Source organism: Palaemon carinicauda, chromosome 24 (assembly GCF_036898095.1).
Source record: "Palaemon carinicauda isolate YSFRI2023 chromosome 24, ASM3689809v2, whole genome shotgun sequence".
NCBI lineage: Eukaryota > Metazoa > Arthropoda > Malacostraca > Decapoda > Palaemonidae > Palaemon > Palaemon carinicauda.
The window spans coordinates 2,218,912-2,240,331 of NC_090748.1; the positions used below are offsets into that span (position 1 = coordinate 2,218,912).

General features: G+C 37.0%; 1 protein-coding gene across 3 annotated transcripts in view; it reads left to right on the plus strand.

The window, feature by feature from the left end:
- The first annotated feature begins 4,534 nt into the window (after positions 1 to 4,534).
- The window catches only part of LOC137618032 (5-phosphohydroxy-L-lysine phospho-lyase-like), a 55,790-nt gene continuing 38,904 nt past the window's right edge, over positions 4,535 to 21,420 (plus strand). Inside the window, exons 1-3 of one of the 3 annotated variants that reach the window (XM_068347950.1) lie at positions 10,456 to 10,566; positions 18,031 to 18,688; positions 19,375 to 19,493. In XM_068347950.1, the coding sequence (XP_068204051.1) occupies positions 18,258 to 18,688; positions 19,375 to 19,493 (550 nt within the window). In that variant the 5' untranslated portion in view covers positions 10,456 to 10,566; positions 18,031 to 18,257. Of the gene's footprint in view, positions 4,866 to 10,455; positions 10,567 to 18,030; positions 18,689 to 19,374; positions 19,494 to 21,420 lie in introns of those variants that run through there. The other 2 variants (XM_068347951.1, XM_068347952.1) reach the window with 2 other exon arrangements.

Below are 21,420 nucleotides of genomic sequence, written 5' to 3' on the forward strand. Positions count from 1 at the left end.
TTGAAGTGTTGGAAGGTTAGAACCTAGATTTACTTTACTACTACTACTACTACTAGCTAAGCAACAACCCTAATTGGAAAAGCAGGATGCTATAAGGCCAAGGGCTCCGATAGGGGAAAATAGTTGCAGTGAGGAAATTAAATAAGGAAATGAATAAACTACAAGAGAAGTAATAAGCAGTTTAACTATTGAATAGGTGTAAGTTGCGGTTTACTAAATTTTAATCCTCCATATAACACGAGATCAAAAAGGCAGTAGGTAGGAATTTTAAAGTATTCAATGATAATAAGGCAAGGAGTGAACTTGCAAATAGTGATGATTCATCTGTCTAGATATGGAAGTATTTACTACAGCATGGCTTCTTCATCCATGACTTGTGTGCGTTGTCAGAAAAGGGAGTAGGTTCTTGCAGTGCGAAGCATTTTCTTTATGAAAGTTTAAGTGATGTAAAGAGTAAAAGAATTTGTGATAAGAATTATATTTAGATATTTGCCAATTTACAAGTGATTGACATTACAATATATATATATATATATATATATATATATATATATATATATATATATATATATATATATATAAAGAAAGTTTAATCGTATATTTGCAACTCTGGTTTCCACGCGCTCTCTCCTCTGAAGCGTAGCCCGAGGTGTATCATATATGATGGGATTAGGCCTATGTAACAAGTTATTCTGTTTGGAAGGCAGTTTGTTGATGAGACTAGCTAGCATATAGTGAGTCAAGTCTAGAAATAGGAGCCGTATGCAGAGGTAGCTACTCCAGCCAGAAGTAAATGCAGCCACTTCCCTTTAGTGCATTTACAGTATTTTCTCCTTGAGACAGGCATAGGTCTATGGTGTGTTTCACAATATTAATACTAAAGTACCATTTGCATCTTAATACCTAAATGTTGAATGATCCAATGAGGTTGTTATGTAATTTCCCAAATATAATTTGGTGATAGGGGCGGGTTAATAAAAAGCTATAAAAGTCGTAGGAAGTCTCTCCGTCAATTAACCTCTTTCAGCCCACTGTAGGCGTCGTTTAAAGGGTCTTATAAAAGTTCCTTCGTATCCTAGCTGTTCTTTTATGTATCCTGCTTAACCTTTTTTGTTTGTTTTCTTCCATTTTTCTGTCTAAACGCTTCTAACTTTTTCCTCATTGTGTAATTCTATGGTTTTGCTCTCGATGTAATATATACATACATACACACACACACACACACACACACACACACACACACACATATATATATATATATATATATATATATATATATATATATATATATATATATATATATATATAGGCCCTATATATATATATATATATATATATATATCCTCATCATCAGCCGTTACTAGTCCACTCAGAACTCCCTTAAATGTTCCATTTGCGTCTGTTTATGATTTTTTCTGTACCAGTCCACACCCGCAATTTTTCTTAGTTCGTTGATCCATCGTCTTCTTTTTCTTCCCCTGCTGCTTTTACAATCTCCAGGGACCCATTCTGTTATCCTTAATATCCGTGTATTATCTGACATTCTTATCATATGCCCTACCCATGTCCATTTCTTTTTCTTACATGTTAAACTATCCTGTTTTTAGTTTGCTCTCGTATCCATGTTGCTTTTTTTTCTATCTCTTAGTGTTATTTCCATGATTTTTCTTTCCATTGCTCTTTGAGTTGTTACTAGCCATGTTCTAAGGCTTTAGTAAGGCTCCAAGTTTCTGAAGCACAAGTTAATACTGGTAGGACCAATTCAAACACTTAGGAAATATCAGTGCCTTTTCCAGTCAATCTTTGCAATATTTTCAAGATGCTTTTTCTCTCTCTCTCATCCAAACACCCCATGAATTAGTGTCCCTATCACTTTTCTGAAAACACTAATTAGTTGTCAATATACCTAACACTTTCAAATCTTCCTTTCTTCCTTGCTCCAAACATTTTTTAACTTTAAATTCCCCTTTTGAATTGATCGAGTATTTCCAGTGTCTTCCTTTCCTCCAAACATTGCGGATTTATCAATGTTCCTTTTATTCATTTAATCCATCACTGTCAGTGTTTTCCTTTCTTGCTTTCTACACAGAGTTTAAACTTTTTAAGGTAATTACCTTAGTTTGAAGTAATTCTAAGGTAATTTCGGTTTTACTAGCTTAAATGTCAAGGAAATTGGAAAAGGTTTTAAGGTAATCTAAGGTAAAAAAAAAAAAAAGCAGCATTCAAGGTAAAGGCTACAGGGTACATGGTCGAGTTTAAATCCTGTTTTAACAAACACTTATAAATATCAGTACAGTAGGCCTATTCCTTTAAATCTATCCAGCAATCTCAATGTTTCCCTTTGCTCCTTTCTCCAAACATTTTCTAGTTATTTTCATCCATTCCACTCAATATACGTAGGGCTCTCAAGGTCTTCTTTTCTGCTTTGCTCGTAAAACATTTGAATTATCAGTATAACATCCATTCAGTCTGATCAGCACTATCAATGTCCCTTTTCAGCACTGCCAAGATGCTCCTTTTCATCTACAAATTTGCAGCAAATGTTTTTAAGCTGAACAGGCTGAAATAAGTTTATATATGAAGTATCCGTTTAAGTGTTGTTAATTCTTTTAAAATATTATATTTTAATTGTTCATTACTTCTTATGTCGTTTATTTATTTCCTTTCCTCACTGGGCTATATTTCCCTATTGGAGCCCTTGGGCTTATAGCATCTTGCTTTTCCAACCAGGATTGTAGCTTAGCTAGTAAGAATGATGATGATAATAATGAGTTATGAATTTTCATGGCGCCTTCCACGTAATCTATAGAACACTCTTAAGGGTTTTCTTTCCTACTTCTTTTAAACTTACAAATGTTATAAACTTTTCAGCACCAAAACACTCTTTAAGTCATCTTATAATTCATACAGTAATTTTTTTACTAATTTGTCTGCATACAGTTACAATATAATTTCTTTTAGCACCCAATAGGAGAGTAGTGCACTAGGCCTATGTCATTTTGGACAATCAGCTACACTTCCACTTTATCCTTCTGCCCTTCCTCCACTCTCGCTTTCTCTCATTTGTCTTGCTGTACAACATCTTCATTTTGCTTGATATGGCAGTGGGATACTCATCTAGCTGCCCTTTGGTATTGTATGGCCTCTTAATCCAGATCAGCCCGGTCTCATGATCGATATTCATGAATAGGCAGAGTTGTGGTGGTCGATTTGGTAACGTCCCTGACTGGTGAACGCCAGATTGGGGTTCGAGTCCTACTCAAACTCGTTATTTCTTTGGTCGCTGCAATCTCGCCATCCTTGTGAGCTAAGGATGCATTTGGGGGAGCTTATTGGTCTATCTGCTGAGTCATCAATAGCCATTGCCTTGGTCCTAGCTTGGGTGGAGAGGAGCTTGGGCGCTGATCATTTGTATGGTCAATCTCGAGGGCAGTGTCACTGTCCCTTGCCTCTGCCATTCATGAGTGGCCTTTAAACCTTTATGGTATTATCATTTGTTCTCACACTGCATGCACACTTCACATCCATAAACAAGAGTTGGTTCAGCAGTATTTTTATGCATTCTAATATTGGCTTCTTGAGCGTGTAGGCCTACATTTAATTTCCTTTCCGTGACCGCTTGCATCACTTTAGCAATAAAGATTTCTAACAACCATGTAAACAGCACTCCATTTACTCATACCAAAATGTCTCTCTCTCTCTCTCTCTCTCTCTCTCTCTCTCTCTCTCTCTCTCTCTCTCTCTCTCTCTCATTTTAACACGTTCTAATAAATGATTAAAACGTTTGATTGATTTTACCGTCATATTTAATATGTTTATTGTATTACGTACGCCAGAAAATCAAATAGATTATTATTATTATTATTATTATTATTATTATTATTATTATTATTATTATTATTATTATATACGTAAGCTACAGCCCTAATTGGAAAAGCAGAATGCTATAAGCCCAAGGGGTCCAACAGGGAAAAGTATCCCCCCTGGTGGAAAGGTAACAAGGAAATAAGTAAACTACAAGAGAAGCAATGAACAATCAAAATAAAATATCACAAGAACATCAACAATATTAAATTAGATATTAAACGTATATGTGTGCGATATCAGTCCGTAAGAATATTTTTTTTTCTTTTCCTAAGGATGTCAGTACGATAACGTACAGTACTGGTTTCAAACAAGTTTCTTATTTTCATTTTCTGATACCTATTTTATCCCCATAATGCGTTATTTCCATTGATTTCACTCATTCACACACACAAATATATATACAGTATATATATATATATATATATATATATATATATATATATATATATATATATATATATATATATATATATGTGTGTGTGTGTGTGTCTGTATATATATATATATATATATATATATATATATATATATATATATATATATATATATATATATATATATACACATTAGATATGTAGCCTATGTATGTATGTACTGTTTACAATATACTGTTTATATATAATGCAACTTTAGTGTTCGTTTTAATGATATTTTTCAATTATTTCAGTTAATTTTATTAATGAAATGAGTTCAATGGTTATATGATAGTGAAAAAAAACTCTATCACATGTCAACATTAAATTGCAACTGATGCGTGGACAAACACATGCAAGGTGAAGTGAACACAAAAAGAAGAAGAACTTTTTGAACTGTGAACAGTGAACCAATCCTCCTAAAAAAGGACAGATAAAAAGTACAGAATAGAATTTGGAATATATAGCTGGGAGACGGATAGATAATGCTATGATGAAATCTGTCACTGGCTATAATGGGACTTATAGAAAAATCATGGAGATGTGCAAGTCCCAAAAACCGTATGGTACCAACAGGAAGAGAAGGTAAGCACGACTTGGCTTTTTTGAGAAATGCATTGATGCTTTGCCTTTCGATATGGCTGTGGATGTGCTGTTCAGATTTTGGCACTTTTAAAACAGGTGTTTATATTTTGGCCCTTCTAAAACAGATGTGTATATTTTGGCCCTTCTAAAACAGATGTGTATATTTTGGCCCTTCTAAAACAGATGTGTATATTTTGGCCCTTCTAAAACAGCTGTTTATATTTTGGCCCTTCTATAACAGATGTGTATATTTTGGCCCTTCCAAAAGAGATGTGTATATTTTGGCCCTTCTAAAACAGATGTGTATATTTTTGCCTTTCTAAAACGTGTTTATATTTTGGCCCTTCTAACACAGATATGTATATTTTGGCCCTTCCAGAACAGATGGTTACATTTTGGCCCTTCTAAAACAGTTGTTTATATTTTGGCCTTTCTAAAGCAGATGTTTATATTTTGACCCTTTTAAAACTGATGTTTATATTTTGACCCTATTAAAACAGATCTTTATATTTTGGCCCTTCCAAAACAACATTGTGTATAGTTTCCCTGTGGTTGTATGAGAAATGGCAATATGCTTTGTTAAGTCCAACCTTTCCTTGCAGTGTTTCATGATTAGTTGAATGAAGGCCTGGGCTATTAGATTTCTCAAGTGCCATATGTAGATGAGATCATGGTGAGGGGTAGATGGAGATGTTTTGGTCAGGTTTGTCGCACTCCCCGAGAGAGATTAGTTCACCAAACTTTCAACTGAGCTCCATATGGCACCAGAAGAGGTGGAAGACCCAGGCCTACGTGGCTGAGGACTATGAAACGTAAAGTAGACGATGAATGGAGAAGTATTGATTTAAAAGCTCAAGATAGAGACGACTGGTGAAATCTACCCAAGGCCCTTTGCGTCAGTAAGCGTTGGAGATGGTGGTGATGATATCTATCCAAAATGTTGATGTCATTTTGTCGGATTGCGTACACTAGTAAAAATTGTGATGACGCAACAGAAAAGTCTTTAGCTTTGTTAAATATTGAAAAAAGTAGAAATTTATATTGAAAATATTTATTAGATAGTTAGGTAGATGTCTTATATATTGAACATACATGCAGCTTTTATGATTAAATCAGGATTTATCTCCAGGTTATTATTATTATTATTACTTGCTAAGCTACAACCCTAGTTAGAAAAGCAGGATGCTATAAGCTCAGGGTCCCCAACAGGAAAAATAGCTCAATGAGGAAAGGAAACATAGAAAAATAGAATATTCTATATAAACTAAAAAAAGCTTTACAAAACAAGAGGAAGAGAAGTAAGATAGAATAATGTGTCCGAGTGTACCCTCAAGCAAGAGAACTCTACCCCAAGACAGTGGAAGACCATGGTACAGAGGCTGTGGTACTACCCAAGACTAGAGAACAATGGTTTGATTTTGGAGTGTCATTCTCCTAGGAGAGCTGCTTACCATAGCTAAAGAGTCTCTTCTACCCTTACCAAGAGGAAAGTAGTCACTGAACAATTACAGTCCAGTAGGTCACCCCTTGGGTGAAGAAGAGTTGTTTGGTAATCTCAGTGTTGTCAGGAGTATGACGACAGAGAAGAATTTGTCAAGAATAGATCAGACTATTCGGTGTATGTGTAGACAAGGGAGAGTGAACCGTAACCATAGAGAAGGATCCAATGTAGTACTAACTGGCCCAAGACCTACAGATACAGGTCTTGGTCTGGCCAGTCAAAGGCCCCCATAACTCTCTCGCGGTAGTTAATCAGCGGGTGGCTGGTGCCCTGGCCAACCTACTTATTGAACTAATAAGTATTAAGATCTCGAAAATGCTCAATGCTGCAGTATTTTGCTCAAGATCTTAAGATTAATCGAATTCTGGAGCTTGATGATATTTCATTGATACACAGAATTTCCGGCCAGCGCCATATGCTCTCGTCCAACCGATTATTTTTATTGGAAACAAGATTTAATTGAAGTAACGAGTCAAAATACGAATAAATGCTCAGCTATGGTTAACAATGACGTTTACATAATTTAAAATCGACACAACAACAACGACAAATGCAGCCGTTTCTAGTTCATTGCAGGACAAAGGCGTCAGACAAGTCCTTATTCATGTCATGGGTTTGGCCAGCTTTATTACCACGCAGGCAACTGCGGTTTTGGTGAAGGTGTGAGGTTTTACTCTGTTTGCTCACAGCGAACCAACGTAGTACAGCTTTGCTGATCATGGCCATACACAAACCCCTTCACCACGGTAAAGGTATCACCACCCAGAATACATTTTGCGTTTCTGTATAATATACATAATCACTCGTGTGATAAAAAATTTCCTGTTCGTGCTGAATACCGAGATTACGAAGGCAGTTGCCAGATGTCGCCACTCATCGGTGGATTGTTGTGCAACACGTTGTAGAAAGCAAAGTGTGACTGGGTCCATTCCCATTAGATCTTGCCCTGACAATTGTTTTTTCAACTGGAGCTGAAATTTTTCACAGGTCTAACCAGAACTGTAAAAGCATCCATTTATATCTACCACTCGGGGTTCAATATTCTAAATTACCTCTCGTGAGGTACTTGAATTTTCCGTGAAGATTGGAAGGCAAATTGTAATCTTTATCTAGCAAAATCCAATGTTGTTGTTGGGTGTTAAATGGTAGACTGTGTAGGAAGTGCCAGACGCTAGACATGATCAGGTGTGCAGCTTAAAGTTTCATTCAATTTTACGTAATGCCGAAATTATCATAAGTTTATAAAAGAGAAAGTTAAATAGAAATAAAGCGAATTTTAATCGCCATGCAGTATAACAGTTTGAGACCTAAAGCATGTTTTTATGGTAACCTTGCATCGTTAGAGCTTCTGCGAGGGGGGGGGAGGGTTGTCTGTCAGTGTTACGTGATATTTGTGTGTTACTTGGTGTTACGTAGCGGTTGGAGTGTTAGTATGTTGGTACATTGGCAATGTATGAGACTGTTAGTGTGAATGCAATGTATTAGTCACACAAGTTCTTGAATTCAAGGTCACTTGCTCTCATGAGTCCCTACGGCCGACCATGAAGTCCAGTATAGCTTATACCAGTTTAGAGAGAGAGAGAGAGAGAGAGAGAGAGAGAGAGAGAGAGAGAGACTCTTGAACCTCACCGGTAATCAATAACCCTTCTTTGTTGCAAAGCACCAGAGAGAGAGAGAGAGAGAGAGAGAGAGAGAGAGAGAGAGAGAGAGAGAGAGAGAGAGAGAGAGTATCGTACAGTATCTTAAACCCAACATCCCCTGAATATTTGGGGACTGTGCTTGCCTGCCTGGCTGGCTGTTCTGCTTCAATATATCCGCTTGCTTGCTTCTCTGCCTTCTATCTAGACTGTACTTGTTTGTTGTTCTTCATAGTAATACCTGTGATGTGCTTTCTCCAATCGTTGCATCTTATAATGGGATATTTCGCAATGCTACGCCGCTTTCAATGTATTTATTGTTTGTTTACTGGGATCATAGATATATAGAGCTTCTGTTCCTCACTTTCAAGGTTGTATCAAAGTCTGTATTATGTATATCTTGGGTTGTATAACAAAGGTTCACCGTTGTGGGTTCTTTTTCAATCGGGAAAGGTAAAATCGATTGGACTGTGGCCATTTATGCTTGTTATTCAAGAATGCTTATTTGACTAACACCGATGCCAAATTATCCAAAATAAATTTTACGAAAAATTTCCACCAGAGGTCGTACAGTATCCGAATGTGTTCTCCAAGTGTATTTTTTTTTTTTTGCATATTATTAGAAGAATATCTTTACTTAGAGTATTAGCTCTGTGGAGTGTTATTAGACAGTGCAAATTGAGTGTTATGATATCCGTCCGTAAAGATATTGTCTTTTAAACATTTGCATCTGTGTCAGACCCATTTTAACAATAAGCCATTCTCTCTCGGAAGACTATTCCATGTAAAGCTTTTCCGAGATAGTTATAACAGCTTTCCCCTTTACTTCCAAATTTGTCTTATAACAGTTACTTTAATAACAAACGATTTACACACTTCCTTTCCTAGATCAAATCGTTTCCTCTCCTATTTAGTCCTGTTATCCTATCTATATCTGTTACAATCCTTATATACAGTACGTCTTCCCTGAAATCCTCGCCCATATAATTTCTACAGTTTCTAATATCTTCTTTATATATAAGCGAACAAATCATGTCTCTGCCATTATTATTATTATTATTATTATTATTATTATTATTATTATTATTATTATTATTATTATTATTATAAGCTAAGCTACAGCCCCAGTTTGATAAAGCAGGATGCTATAAGACTAAGGGCTCCAACAGGGAAAATAGCCCAGTGAGGACAGGACACAAGGAAATAAATAAACAAGAGACGTACAGAACAATCGAAATAAGACATTTTAAGAACAGGCTTTTTATCCACACACACACACACACAGGTGAGCCACTGAATCCATACTTTCACCATTATGGAGTATATACCTCCTCATCTCATTTTTAAAGCCATCATTTTTTTTAATCGATTTAGATTTACATTCTGTGGGCCCTAAGCAAGAGTCCCACTTTTGGCTGGACAAATAACTCTGATGTTGCATTATTTTTTATCATATTTTTATTCCTTACTTACGCAACTGATATTTACATAAGCATTTCTGAGTGTCTGGGTGGGGGGTGGGGGTAGCTTAACCAGGTGAAAGGGTTTGCTTATCCCCATGATCAACGGAGCTATACTAATCAGGGTCACCCATACTAGGTTGGTTTGCTTTGATCGATCAGACTAAGGTCTCCCACCATCACCAGTCCGCAGTTAGCCAGCGTTAATAAGGACATATCTGATAGTCAGGGCCACCCGTTAGGTTGGTGGATTTTTTTTTATCTTTATTGAAAAATTATACAGTGGTTAAACTTTACAATAAGTTCATATTATTTATATTTCTCTCCTAAAGTTCATTGATATATAACGGAGAATCTCCGTATAAATTCAGAAAGCATGTTAACTGGACGACCCATTCACGACTATTCTCTCTCTCTCTCTCTCTCTCTCTCTCTCTCTCTCTCTCTCTCTCTCTCTCTCTCTCTCTCTCAGGTGTTCGCTTTGAGTTCTTGTGTAATGCGCCGTGAGGCGTGTTGTATAAATGTCCTTCTAACTTGTTATATACCGGGATAGTGCGTCGGCTAATATGTTCGTTTTCCCCGCAGTGTTATCCAAACCCCTTGAGACAGGAACAATGGTGATGCAAGACCTTTGTGCTAGGCGTGGTTTAGTGGAAAAATTAAAAAGAATATAAATGACGTGACTCTTATAGGCCTATAGTTTATTTCCTTATTTCCTCCGCGAGTTATTTTTCCCCGTTGGAGCTCTTGGGCTTGTAGTCTGCTTTTCCAAGTAGGGTTGTAGCTAATAGTAATAATAATAATAATAATAACCATTGCATACTAAAAGCGCAGATATTTCCTGTTTATTGCGCACGTGAAATGCCTTTCACAACATTTTGTTTTTGGGGGGAGGACCCGTGGCGCTGGTTACCTAACTTTGTTATGTACCCCCATCCTCCTCTTCCCCTCCCCTCCCTCCTCTCCCCCTCTCCCCACCCCTCTCGCCTACACCAACAGTTACATCGTCCTCCCAGCCAGTGTTGGTTTTGTAAGGCCAATGGCTGGTGGCGAAGTGTGCACAGGACCACTATACGTCTTCGTTTGCTTCACACACTGTTATTGTCCGTGTTTTGTTGTTGTATAGATTTTTAATTTGTACAAGTTTCCCAATTTATAGCTATTTTTATCTGTGAAAATTTACCACATCATGACCCCAGTGCTAAACTATGTGACCCAAATTCTAGAAATTAAATTCGTGAGAAGCAATTGCTTGGAACAGATAACTGTTATTCACGTGTTTATTCACAATTTTGTTATATATTGAATCTGTATTGATCTCTCAAGCAGGCCCCTATGCGCATTAAAGTGTTAAAAGTGATTTCAAGTTTTCCTTGTGACATTTTGCGCATATTTCATAATCATTATTCATTGAGACATTTCATAATGTCTCAATGGTCGTGGCTCATATCTTTATCAAATAACAACGTATCGAAATGTAAACAAGTTATTATATCACAGACGCGTCTGTTTCTAACAATGTCTGTGGACACTTACATAAAACTCTCTAGGCGCTATAATACCTCCGTGGTCCCAACCAATAATATATATATATATATATATATATATATATATATATATATATATATATATATATATATATATATATATATATATATATATATTCATTCTGAAGTTATCTTGCCAGGTCTATTTTGTACTACACACATATATAAATAAAAATGTATATATTGGTTTGGACCTTTGTGACCTGTAGATATTTTGTGAAAAAGTACTTGTGCAATTTAATCTGTGCCTAATTAATGAAGCAACATTTTATACATGCTAAATTTTATGCACTTTACTAGTATTTTGATCATTTCAATTTGAAACTGGTGGACCGGGTGCTTTACCATTTTTCGTTTAACTTAATGTCTGTATTTTTGCCCCTCTCAATTTTAGTATTCAATATGTTTTCAAAATACTCTCTCCATTTCATAATGTCTTCATCCCTGTACAAAATAGTCCCATCTCTATCATTATTATTATTAATTATTATTATTATTATTATTTACTACTACTACTACTACTACTACTACTACTACTAATAATAATAATAATGATAATAATAATTCAAGCTAAGCTACAATCCTAGTTGGAAAAGCTTGATGCTATAAGCCCAAGGGTTCCAACAGGGAAAAGTAGCCCAGTGTGGAAAGGAAACAAGGAAATAAACAACAAGAGAAGTAATAACAATCAAAATAAATTATTTTAAGATCATTAGCAATATTAAATTAGATTATCATATATGCGTATAGTATATCTTCATAAAAGCAGGAGGAAGAGAAACAAGATACAAATAGCGTGTCCGAGTGTACTCTCAAGCAAGAGAACTCTAATCCAAGACAACGGAAGACCATGGTATAGAGGCTATGGCACTACCCAAGACTAGAGAACAATGGTTTGACTTTGGAGTATCCTTCTCTAAGATGACCTGCTTACCATAGCCAGTCTCTCTTCTACCCTTACCAAGAAGAAAGTAGCCACTGAACAGTTACATTGCAGTAGTTGACCCCTTTAGTGAAGAACTGTTCGGTGATCTTAGTGTTGTCAGGTGTATGAGTACAGAGGAGAATGCGAGAAAAATAGGCGAGACTATTTGGTGTGTGGGTAGGTATAGAAAAAAATGAGCCGTAACCAGAGAGAGGGATCCATTGTAGTAAGTATTGAGCCGTAACTAAAGAGGGGGATCTAGTGTAGTAAGTACTGTTTGGCCAGTCAAAGGATCCAATAACTCTCTAGCGGTAGTATCTCAACGGGTTGACTCTTAGTTTCCCCAAATCCTGTCTGTGCCTTTTCTTCAAGTTTGAAATATCATAGATGTCTTTTTCTCCTTTCCTTGTCCCTAGTCTGTTATTCAATTGCTTTTGTACTCTTCCAATAGCTATGCCTACTTTCCCGACCGATCTCTTTCCTCATCTATGTATACCGTTCCTCAAATGCCCTTGATTTTCTTTTAACTGACTTGCACCTCTCTATTCCATCACTGCTATTTTTTTTTCGACCTTCCATATCCGCTGGTTCTTCCCACTAGTTGGTCTGTTTCCCCTACAATTTTTTTTTATTTTTTTTTATTTTATAATATTCACCAGATATTTACCTCCGCTAACGAAGTTGGAAGGTTATGTTCTTACCTCTGTCTGTCTGTCTGTTTGTTTGTGAACAACTTCCTGGTCATAAGTTTATTCATAGATTAGTGAAACTTTCAGGGATTAATTGTTATGTTGAGACGTGAAACTGATCCAATTTTGTAATTACTAAGTCAAAGGTCAAGGTCAAGCGAAAGGTCGACCGAATTAACCCTAACCTTAAATCCAAGTTCGCACATGGTTGTCACAGACTTTAAATACGTCTACGACCTAAATTGATTATGAGAAAGGCAAGCTGCCGTGACGGAGGTCTACACTCAGTGTGGTTTTCTAGCTTCTAATGTTATCTGATCCCATCTCTTAAGTACAACCTTTCCAGACGTGTCTCTTTCTCAAGCCTAAACTGCTTATCCTTTTCTCCTTTAAGGTCTCAAACCTTAATTATAGATCTGCTCTTTATCTAATTGGAGTTTCTACCTATTATTTAAAAATCCCCCACCATTTTGTTCAACAGATCTCTTAACAGTTCAAAAGTTCAAACTCGCTGCAAATATTTTTCATGTTGAACAGGCTTGCATAAGTCCTTTTATAGTTTATGAATTAAATATGTTTTAATGTTAATGTTTTTAAAGTATTGTAATTTAATTTTCATTACCTCTTATAGCATTTATTTCCATATTTCCTTTCCTCGCTGTGCTATTTTTTCCCTGTTGGAGCCCTTGGGCTTATAGCATCTTGTTTTTCCAACTAGGGTTGTAGCTTAGCTAGTAATAATAATAATAATAATTTTGTCAACTCCTATAACCAGGGCGTAATCTATCTCCACTCTCATAAGGTGTGTGGTGTTTATCTAACTTTTGGAACCAAGTGTTCATACATGCCAGTTCAAAGCTCTGGGCTATCTCATTTTTAATTCCAAACCCCATGGCCATCGTGTACAGTTGGACGCAGGAATTGTTGTGCAGCGAGAGAGGGATGGGAGAGGTAGTAGTGGGTGGGGGTCTACACACAGGAACCTGCTGCGGAGTTAGGGTGTGTCAGGGTGCACTTCCTCATAGTGATCTGTATCACGAATTACTGTGTGCAGTTGTACCTTCTCCTATCCATCCTTTCACTTCCTGACTATGCCATTCATGTAGGCCTATGCTCATATAATTTACTTTTACTGCCCTAATTGCTGTTTCAAACTGTTTAGATAAGTCTATCATGTTCTTGGCAACCCATCCTGAGAGCATATACTGAAATTATATTTATCTGATCCTTGATTATCAGTTCCGTCTTTAGAAGCTCATCATTTACCCACTTTACGTCTACAACCTTATCCTGTTATTCATCATCATCATCATCTTTTGCGCCTATTGACGCAAACGGCCTCCTGTTAGATTTCGCCAGTCGTTTCTAATTTATCTTGACCTTTTAATTCAATACGTCTCCATTCAGCATCTACTTCGCTCTTCATAGTCGTCAGTCATGTAGGTCTGGGTTTTCCAACTCTTCTAGTGCCTTGTGGAGCCCAGCTGAACGTTTGGTGAACCTGAGTTCTTTCAGTTATTACCTATCAGCAAGTCTTCACTCAAGGGGTTATTGCACTGTAATTGTTCATTGGTTACTTTCTTCTTGGTAAGGTTAGAAGAGACTCTTTAGCTATGGTAAGGATCTCTTCTACGAGAAAGACACTCCAAAATCTAATCATTATTCATAACTCTGACCATCCTTTACATTCAGATCTCCCTGGACAATTCCATCCTGTTCGTAATACTAGGCAGGCAGTTAATTCTAATAGCCAGGCCTTCTCCGTCATGAGGCTCAATACTACACAGTAGTCTAGAAGTTTTATTCCAGCTGTTACCAAGTTGTGGAATGATCTTCCTAATCGGGTAGTTGAATCTGTAGAACTTCAAAAGTTCAAAGTTGAAGCAAATGTTTTTTTTTATGTTGTCCAGGCTGGCATGAGTCTTTTTATAGTTTATATATGACATACCTGTTTTTGACGTTGTTGATAGTTTTTATAGGACATATCTGTTTTGACGCTGTTACTGTTCTTAGAATGATATATTGTTAATTTATTCTTATAATTTATTTCCTTATTTCCTTTCCTCACTGGGCTATTTTTCCCTGTTGGAGCCCTTGGTCTTATAGCATCTTGCTTTTCCAACTAGGGTTGTAGCTTGGCTAATAATAATAATAATAATAATAATAATAATAATAATAATGTCTTGGGTAGTGCCATAGCCCCTGTACCATGGTATTCCACTGTCTCGGGGTAGAGTTCTCTTGCTTGAGGGTACACTTGCGCACGCTGTTCTATCTTATTTCTCTTTTTTTTAAGTTTTTATAGTTAATACGTGAAAGATTTATTTTGATGATGTTGCTGTTCTTAAAATATTTAATTTTAATCTTTAATTACTTGTAATTAACTTATTTCCCCTCCTCACTGAGCTATTTTCCCTGTTGGAGTCCTTGGGCGTATAGCATTCTGCTTTTCCTACTAGGGTTGTAGCTTAGCAAGTAATAATAATAATAATTAGTTTGGACTGTACGTTTAGTTATTCGTTGGTTATATTACTAGTGTGTTAGCATTAACATTGTTCATTATATCGTAATATACCGAAACATTTAGAATGTTCGGAATTCTATCATGGTTTTTGTCCGGTTCGTGTGATTTTTTTTTAAATTGACAGTAAGAGCAGAATAGTTACCATTTTTGTCAGTGGTTTTCTTTCGATTTCATAAATCATGCTACGTCTCTCTCTCTTTCTCTCTCTCTCTCTCTCTCTCTCTCTCTCTCTCTCTCTCTCTCTCTCTCTCTCTCTCTCTCTCGCAGGAGCCCGTGTCTTATAGTTTATATGGGAGATATTTGTTTCAATGTTATTACTGTTCTTGAAATGTTTAATTTTTCCTTGTTTCCTTTCCTCACTGGGCTATTTTCCCAGTTGGGGTCCCTGGGCTTCCTGCTTTTCCAACTAGGGTTGTAGCTTAGCATTTAATAATAATAATAATAAGTTTTAAAAAAATTAATTTGTGACCAGCTCAATATTTGATCAATTTTGTTTTACAATAGTACTGCGGATGGCATTCTAAATAGATCGTGAATTGTATTGTATATATAGTCAGTGCGTCACACACACACACACACACACACTTTTAGTTCCGTAGGTCTAGTATAGACCTCACGTGATTTTTCAACTCGCATACGCGGTATTAGATGAACCGTTTTCTTTGACGATCACGTGATGTTCCCACACGTGAGGGAGCTCGACCCGAGGCTCGACCATCCATTGAACTCACCTCCCTCCCCCCCCCCTCAGATTCCTCTTGTCGTTCTCGACATCCACCCACCTCTTTAATACCTCCCTCTTGCTTATACCGACTCCCGTCTCGCTCCCAAGCGCTCTTGTCCGACAGTTGTATAACCCGTTCCATCGATCATTCCTGCTGACTCCATAAAACACGTTGGCGGTTCTCTGTCAACTATTACAGAATTGAAACTCCTTTAGATTACATTAATAAGGGCTTGACATCTTTTGTACTGATACTGAGTACTAGATATTAGAATAGATTAAAGGCCGCTCATGAATGCAGAGGCAAGGGACAGTGACACTACCATAGCAAGCAGGATAATGCCCTAGAGACTGACCATACATCATATTGTAGGTAGTAGGTTGGTCAGGGCACCAACCACCCGTTGAGATACTACTGCTAGAGAGTTATGGGGGTTCTTTGGCTAGACAGTACTTCATTGGATCCTTCTCTCTGGTTACGGGTCTTTCCCTTTGCCCCCACAAACACCGAATAGTCTGGCCTATTCTTTACAGATTCTCCTCCATCCTCATACACCTGAACAACACTGAGATTACCAAACAATTCTTCTTGCAGGGGGTTAACTACTGCACCGTAATTGCTCAGTGGCCACTTTCCTTTAGGTAAGGGTAGAAGAGACTTTAGCTACGGTAAGCAGCTCTTCTAGGAGAAAGACACTCCAAAATCAAACCATTGTTCTCTAGTCTGGGGTAGTGCCATAGCCTCTGTACCATGGTCTTCCACTGTCTCTTGGGTTAGAGTTCTCTTGCTTGAGGGTACACTCGGGCACACTTTATCTAATTTCTCTTCTTGTCTTGTTAAAGTTTTATAGTTTATATAAGAAATATTTATTTTAATATTGTTACTGTTCTTAAAATATTTTATTTTTCTGTGTTTCCTTTCCTCACTGGGCTATTTTCCCTGTTGGGGCCCTTGGGCTTATAGCATCTTGCTTTTCCAACTAGGGTTGTAGCTTAGCAAGTAATGATAATAATAATATAATCAGCTCCCAAACCCCCTCATCACCCATGCTAGGACCAGGGAGGCTAGGCAATGGCTGTTGATGATGCAGCAGGTAGATATATAGGCTCCCCCAAACCCTCTATCCTTAGATCACAAGGGTGGCGAGGTTGCAGCGAACAAAGAAACTAACGAGATTGAGCGGGACGTCGAACCCCAGAATAATTAGTCAATGGGAAGACCTTTCTTACAAAAAGGCTAATTTTTTTATACAATAAACTAATCCCCAAAATCTTAATATAGGTAGTAGATTGGTCATGGCACCAGCCACCCTTTGACATACTACTGCTAAAGAATTATTGGGTCCTGTGCCTGGCAAGACACTACTATATTGGATCCCCCTCTAGGTTATGGCTTATTTTCCTTTGCTTACATACACAATAGTCTGACATATTCTTTCTATATTCTCCTCTGTTCTTATACACCTAACAACACAGATTACTTACAGTGATGGATATATTATGGAATGCAAGAAGTGTTGTTGAGTAATATGTGCTTAAGGTAGTGCATTCATAACTTTTGTAACCGTTAAGGTAAGAAAAACAAACTACTTCTCTACAAGGTCTGAGGGAGGAGGCAGAGAGAAAGATATGGCATTGATATTTAGTTCTTTCTAATTATCGACAATGTTTGTCTACAATATGCTTAATACAGATATTTAGTATTTTTAATTTATTGTGTACTTATTTTTTCAATTGCTCATTTGATTAGTTGTAGTTTAACTGGTGTCCTTGCTCTTTTGTGCATAGTCCGAGCACAGACACAGGGGGAGATCATTTCAAGAATGTTGAATATGTATGAAGTTATGTTTATGTATTAGGTTGCTAAAATGTGTAATTCTTTAATTTTGATGTATAAGAAATAAGTTTGTTCTCCAATTCCTATAGCTACATTACGTGTGTGTTTATTTTACAGTGGAAACCTTGATTAAGATACTTAGTGACGTGACACAGAAAATTTATCGTGTTTTCGTTAGGAACCTGAACGATAGTGTGTTCAATATACAATAATACTAAAACTTACAGAAAAAAAAGTTATATTAGTATGGCTAAATGTAGCGCCTAAGAATTTCGTTTGAAATGATGACCAGTATATCCATCTTTCTTTTTGTTTTTACAGGAAAAAAAACATATCCTAGTTAATTGATAAGATTTTGTACATGAACTGTTTTCGGCGACTTCTACCAGTTGGTCGTAGTAATGCTTCTCTTCAACCACCTTGACAAAAAGTTTGAAATGGCTCAAGAAGTGTCCGTGTCTCTCCCCTGAACCGAAGGTATTCGTTTTAGAAATTTTCATCCGTCGGGATCGGTCCTCTACGGTTAATGAGTCCTGGAAGGAGTAAAGATGCCCCTACGAGAAAAAGAAGGAAAGAGTAACCTTAAAAGGTTGCAAAAATCTCAACATCACTGCCACCAGGAGCTTGACCTCCCTAACCTTAGCAAGAGATCTCGGAAAAGAAACGCGGAGAGGTGTTTTAATGAGGAAATTGGTCTCAATCAAATACATGTAGTTAATGATAAACCTGACTGGGATTTGAAACCTTTCACCAACTATAGACTGCCCAAGCCAGAAAACAAAAGGATATATCTGAGTGATTCGGCCGAAGAGAGAGGTGGTATTCCTGCGACTTCAAAGAACGGTGCCAGATTCTGCGAGTTGCTCGACATAGACATGGACATGGACATGGATGCAGAACACACACAGCCATTGCAGGACAGTCATGAAGAATCAAATGAACGTGAGAATCTCCGTCATAATGCTGTTTTACGCATGCTGTAAGTGAACATACAGTAGTTACGGGCAAACGTAAAACTTCGATGTCGGAGAAATACTAGTATACTGGGAGGAGCCTTGGAGATATTAATTTTGTCTTATTACAAAGATTCTGTGGTTTAATGTTTTATGGTTATGTGTCCCCTTAAACCTTCATAATTTTTGTTAGAAATTAGCTTCATAGCTGATATACTGTACTGTAAATGTCATGTATAAATCCTCTTCAAAGTTGTTGGTGTTGAATTTTCTTATTGTTTTAAGTGTTCATTTGAAAATATTAAATAATGATGTATTTTCTACCGTTTATTGAAATCATTTATGAAGAAGTGTTAACTTTATCTGCATTTTTTTTTTTATTACAGTCTGAGAACTGTATTCTTAAATTCGACTTTGATTCTTCAGATCTGAATATTTTAATTATAATTAAAAAGATTTAAGTTTTTAATAGTGGCTGATCTTTGATAATTGATATATTTTCAAGATATTCATTTTCTATTTATAAGATTTGCATGAATATTTTTATTTCATTGCAATTAGATGTCTTCATTAGATAATTAAGATAAGGTCAATCAGTTTCAAGATTATTAAAAAAAACACACACGTTTTACTTCCTGATTACATATTCTTTGTGTATTCAGAATAGATTTTTTATTTTGCTAATGGCATTTTTTGTTTCTTTTGTCAACAGAAAGTTTTGTCGATTAAACAAATCCAAGTCTAACCTCAAAATAGTCAGAGCCAGTAGGCAGTATATGTACGATGATTCCAACGCAGAATATTTGGACTGCATTAACTCCGTCGCTCATGGTAATTATAAATACATCTGTAATCTCTCTCTCTCTCTCTCTCTCTCTCTCTCTCTCTCTCTCTCTCGGTATCATTGCTTTCCCGCCGTTATCCTTACATTAAAGGGTCGGTTGCCTGATGCTCCCTCTCCAATGGCTTCTATCAAAGGTATCCTTTTCCACCAAACCTCTTCTCTCCATATCATCCTTCACCTTATCTCACCATCTAATTATCTGCCTCCCTCTCGATCTTTTCCCCTTAACAAGTTTCTCTCGAGCCTTCCTCACTCCCTCTCTACCATCCATCCTCAACACATGATCACACCATCTCAGTCGTGACAATCTTATCACCTCTTTAATCTTTACTACGCCTGCCATTCTTCTTAGTTCACCATTTTCTAATTTTTCACAGTGATATTTCCATAATCCACCTCACTATTTTCATCTCTGATCTCTCAAGCTCCTCTTCCTCTTTCCATCTCGAGTCCATGTTTCCGCACTAGTCTTATTATTGTGCTATAGATCTTCACTTTTAGCTTGAGTGGTTTTTGATTGAAATCAATCGATCAATCTTATCACGTACCACTCTTGCTTCCTCCCTCCACTTACCCTAGACTACTTTTATCCTATTCTCAACATCAGTCCTTCATCCTCCCGCCTGACTTATAGTAGATCCCTATTACTGTACAGTATATAAATTGTTTTACCTGTTTTATAGTATGCTTATTCTAAAGAGACTGGAGAGAAAGATTGATGGAAAGCTGAGAGATGAACAAATAGGATTGAGAAAAGGTAGAAGTTGTACTGTCCTAATTTTCATTTTAAGACATATTGTACAGCAATGTGTAGAATATAGAAATCCACTTATGATGGCATTTGTGGACTATGAAAAAGCCTTTTTTTAGTGTGCACCTGCCAATTTTGTGGAGAGTCTTACGTTATTATGGAGTTCCTCTTAAATATGTAATTTTGATTGTCTGTTCATGAGCATAGCAAATGGAAAGTTAATGTTAGTGGAGTCCTTTCAAATGAATTTCTAGTAAGCAGCGGAGTACTCCAAGGGAATGTGTTGTCACCTATGTTGTTTATCCTCCTCATGGATTTTGTAATGTATAGGACAGTAGGGGATGGTGGAGTAGGATTGGACTGGATTGGTAACAGGAAATCAGCTGACCTACAGTAGAATATGCTGATGATGCTGTCCTTATTAGCAGAACACCACAGGACTTGCAAAGCTTGTTAACCAGAATGCATAAAATATCACATGAAGTTGTGCTCAAAATAATTTAGAAGGAAGAGAGATGATGAGGACTGAATATGCAGTGGAAGAGGAAATATCATTGGAAGGAGAAAGGATTAATAAGGTGGAATCATTTAAATATTTAGGAACTATGATCTCTCATAAAGGATCTTGAGAATTCGAGTTCAATGAGCAAGAGATGCCAAGTTTCTCCATCTTCTTCCTTTAGGGACATGAACTCTAGTGCTTCTACTTTTGGTTCACAATGAGATTGGAAGTCACTGATTGTTCAATGACCTCCACAAGAAAAGAAGGCTCGCGTTTCCAAGTCTTGGTTGGGGTGGCGATCTCAGACTCCTTGATCACAGCACAAGGCCCGTCAGTGGCGCTCCTCCAGAATGCGTTCCACAAGAACATGCTAACAATCATAATCACCTTGATCTGGTGATAAATGTATTTGAGCTCCATGGCAACAGGCAAGCTCTAGCAAGAGTCTCACTCCCCAAAATCCATGGAACATTAGGAGAAACTATAGCATCTGCCTCACAATTAATGTCAGCGAATACCAGTAGTGAACGGTCTGCCCAACAACGCTCCTCTCATTAAAATTCTTGACCTCATGGTGACCAGATTCCTTTGAAGATAACATTCACACTTTGGATTCCTTTGGCCAAGGCATTGAAGGCAATGGAGAAAACTCCTTTTTCTT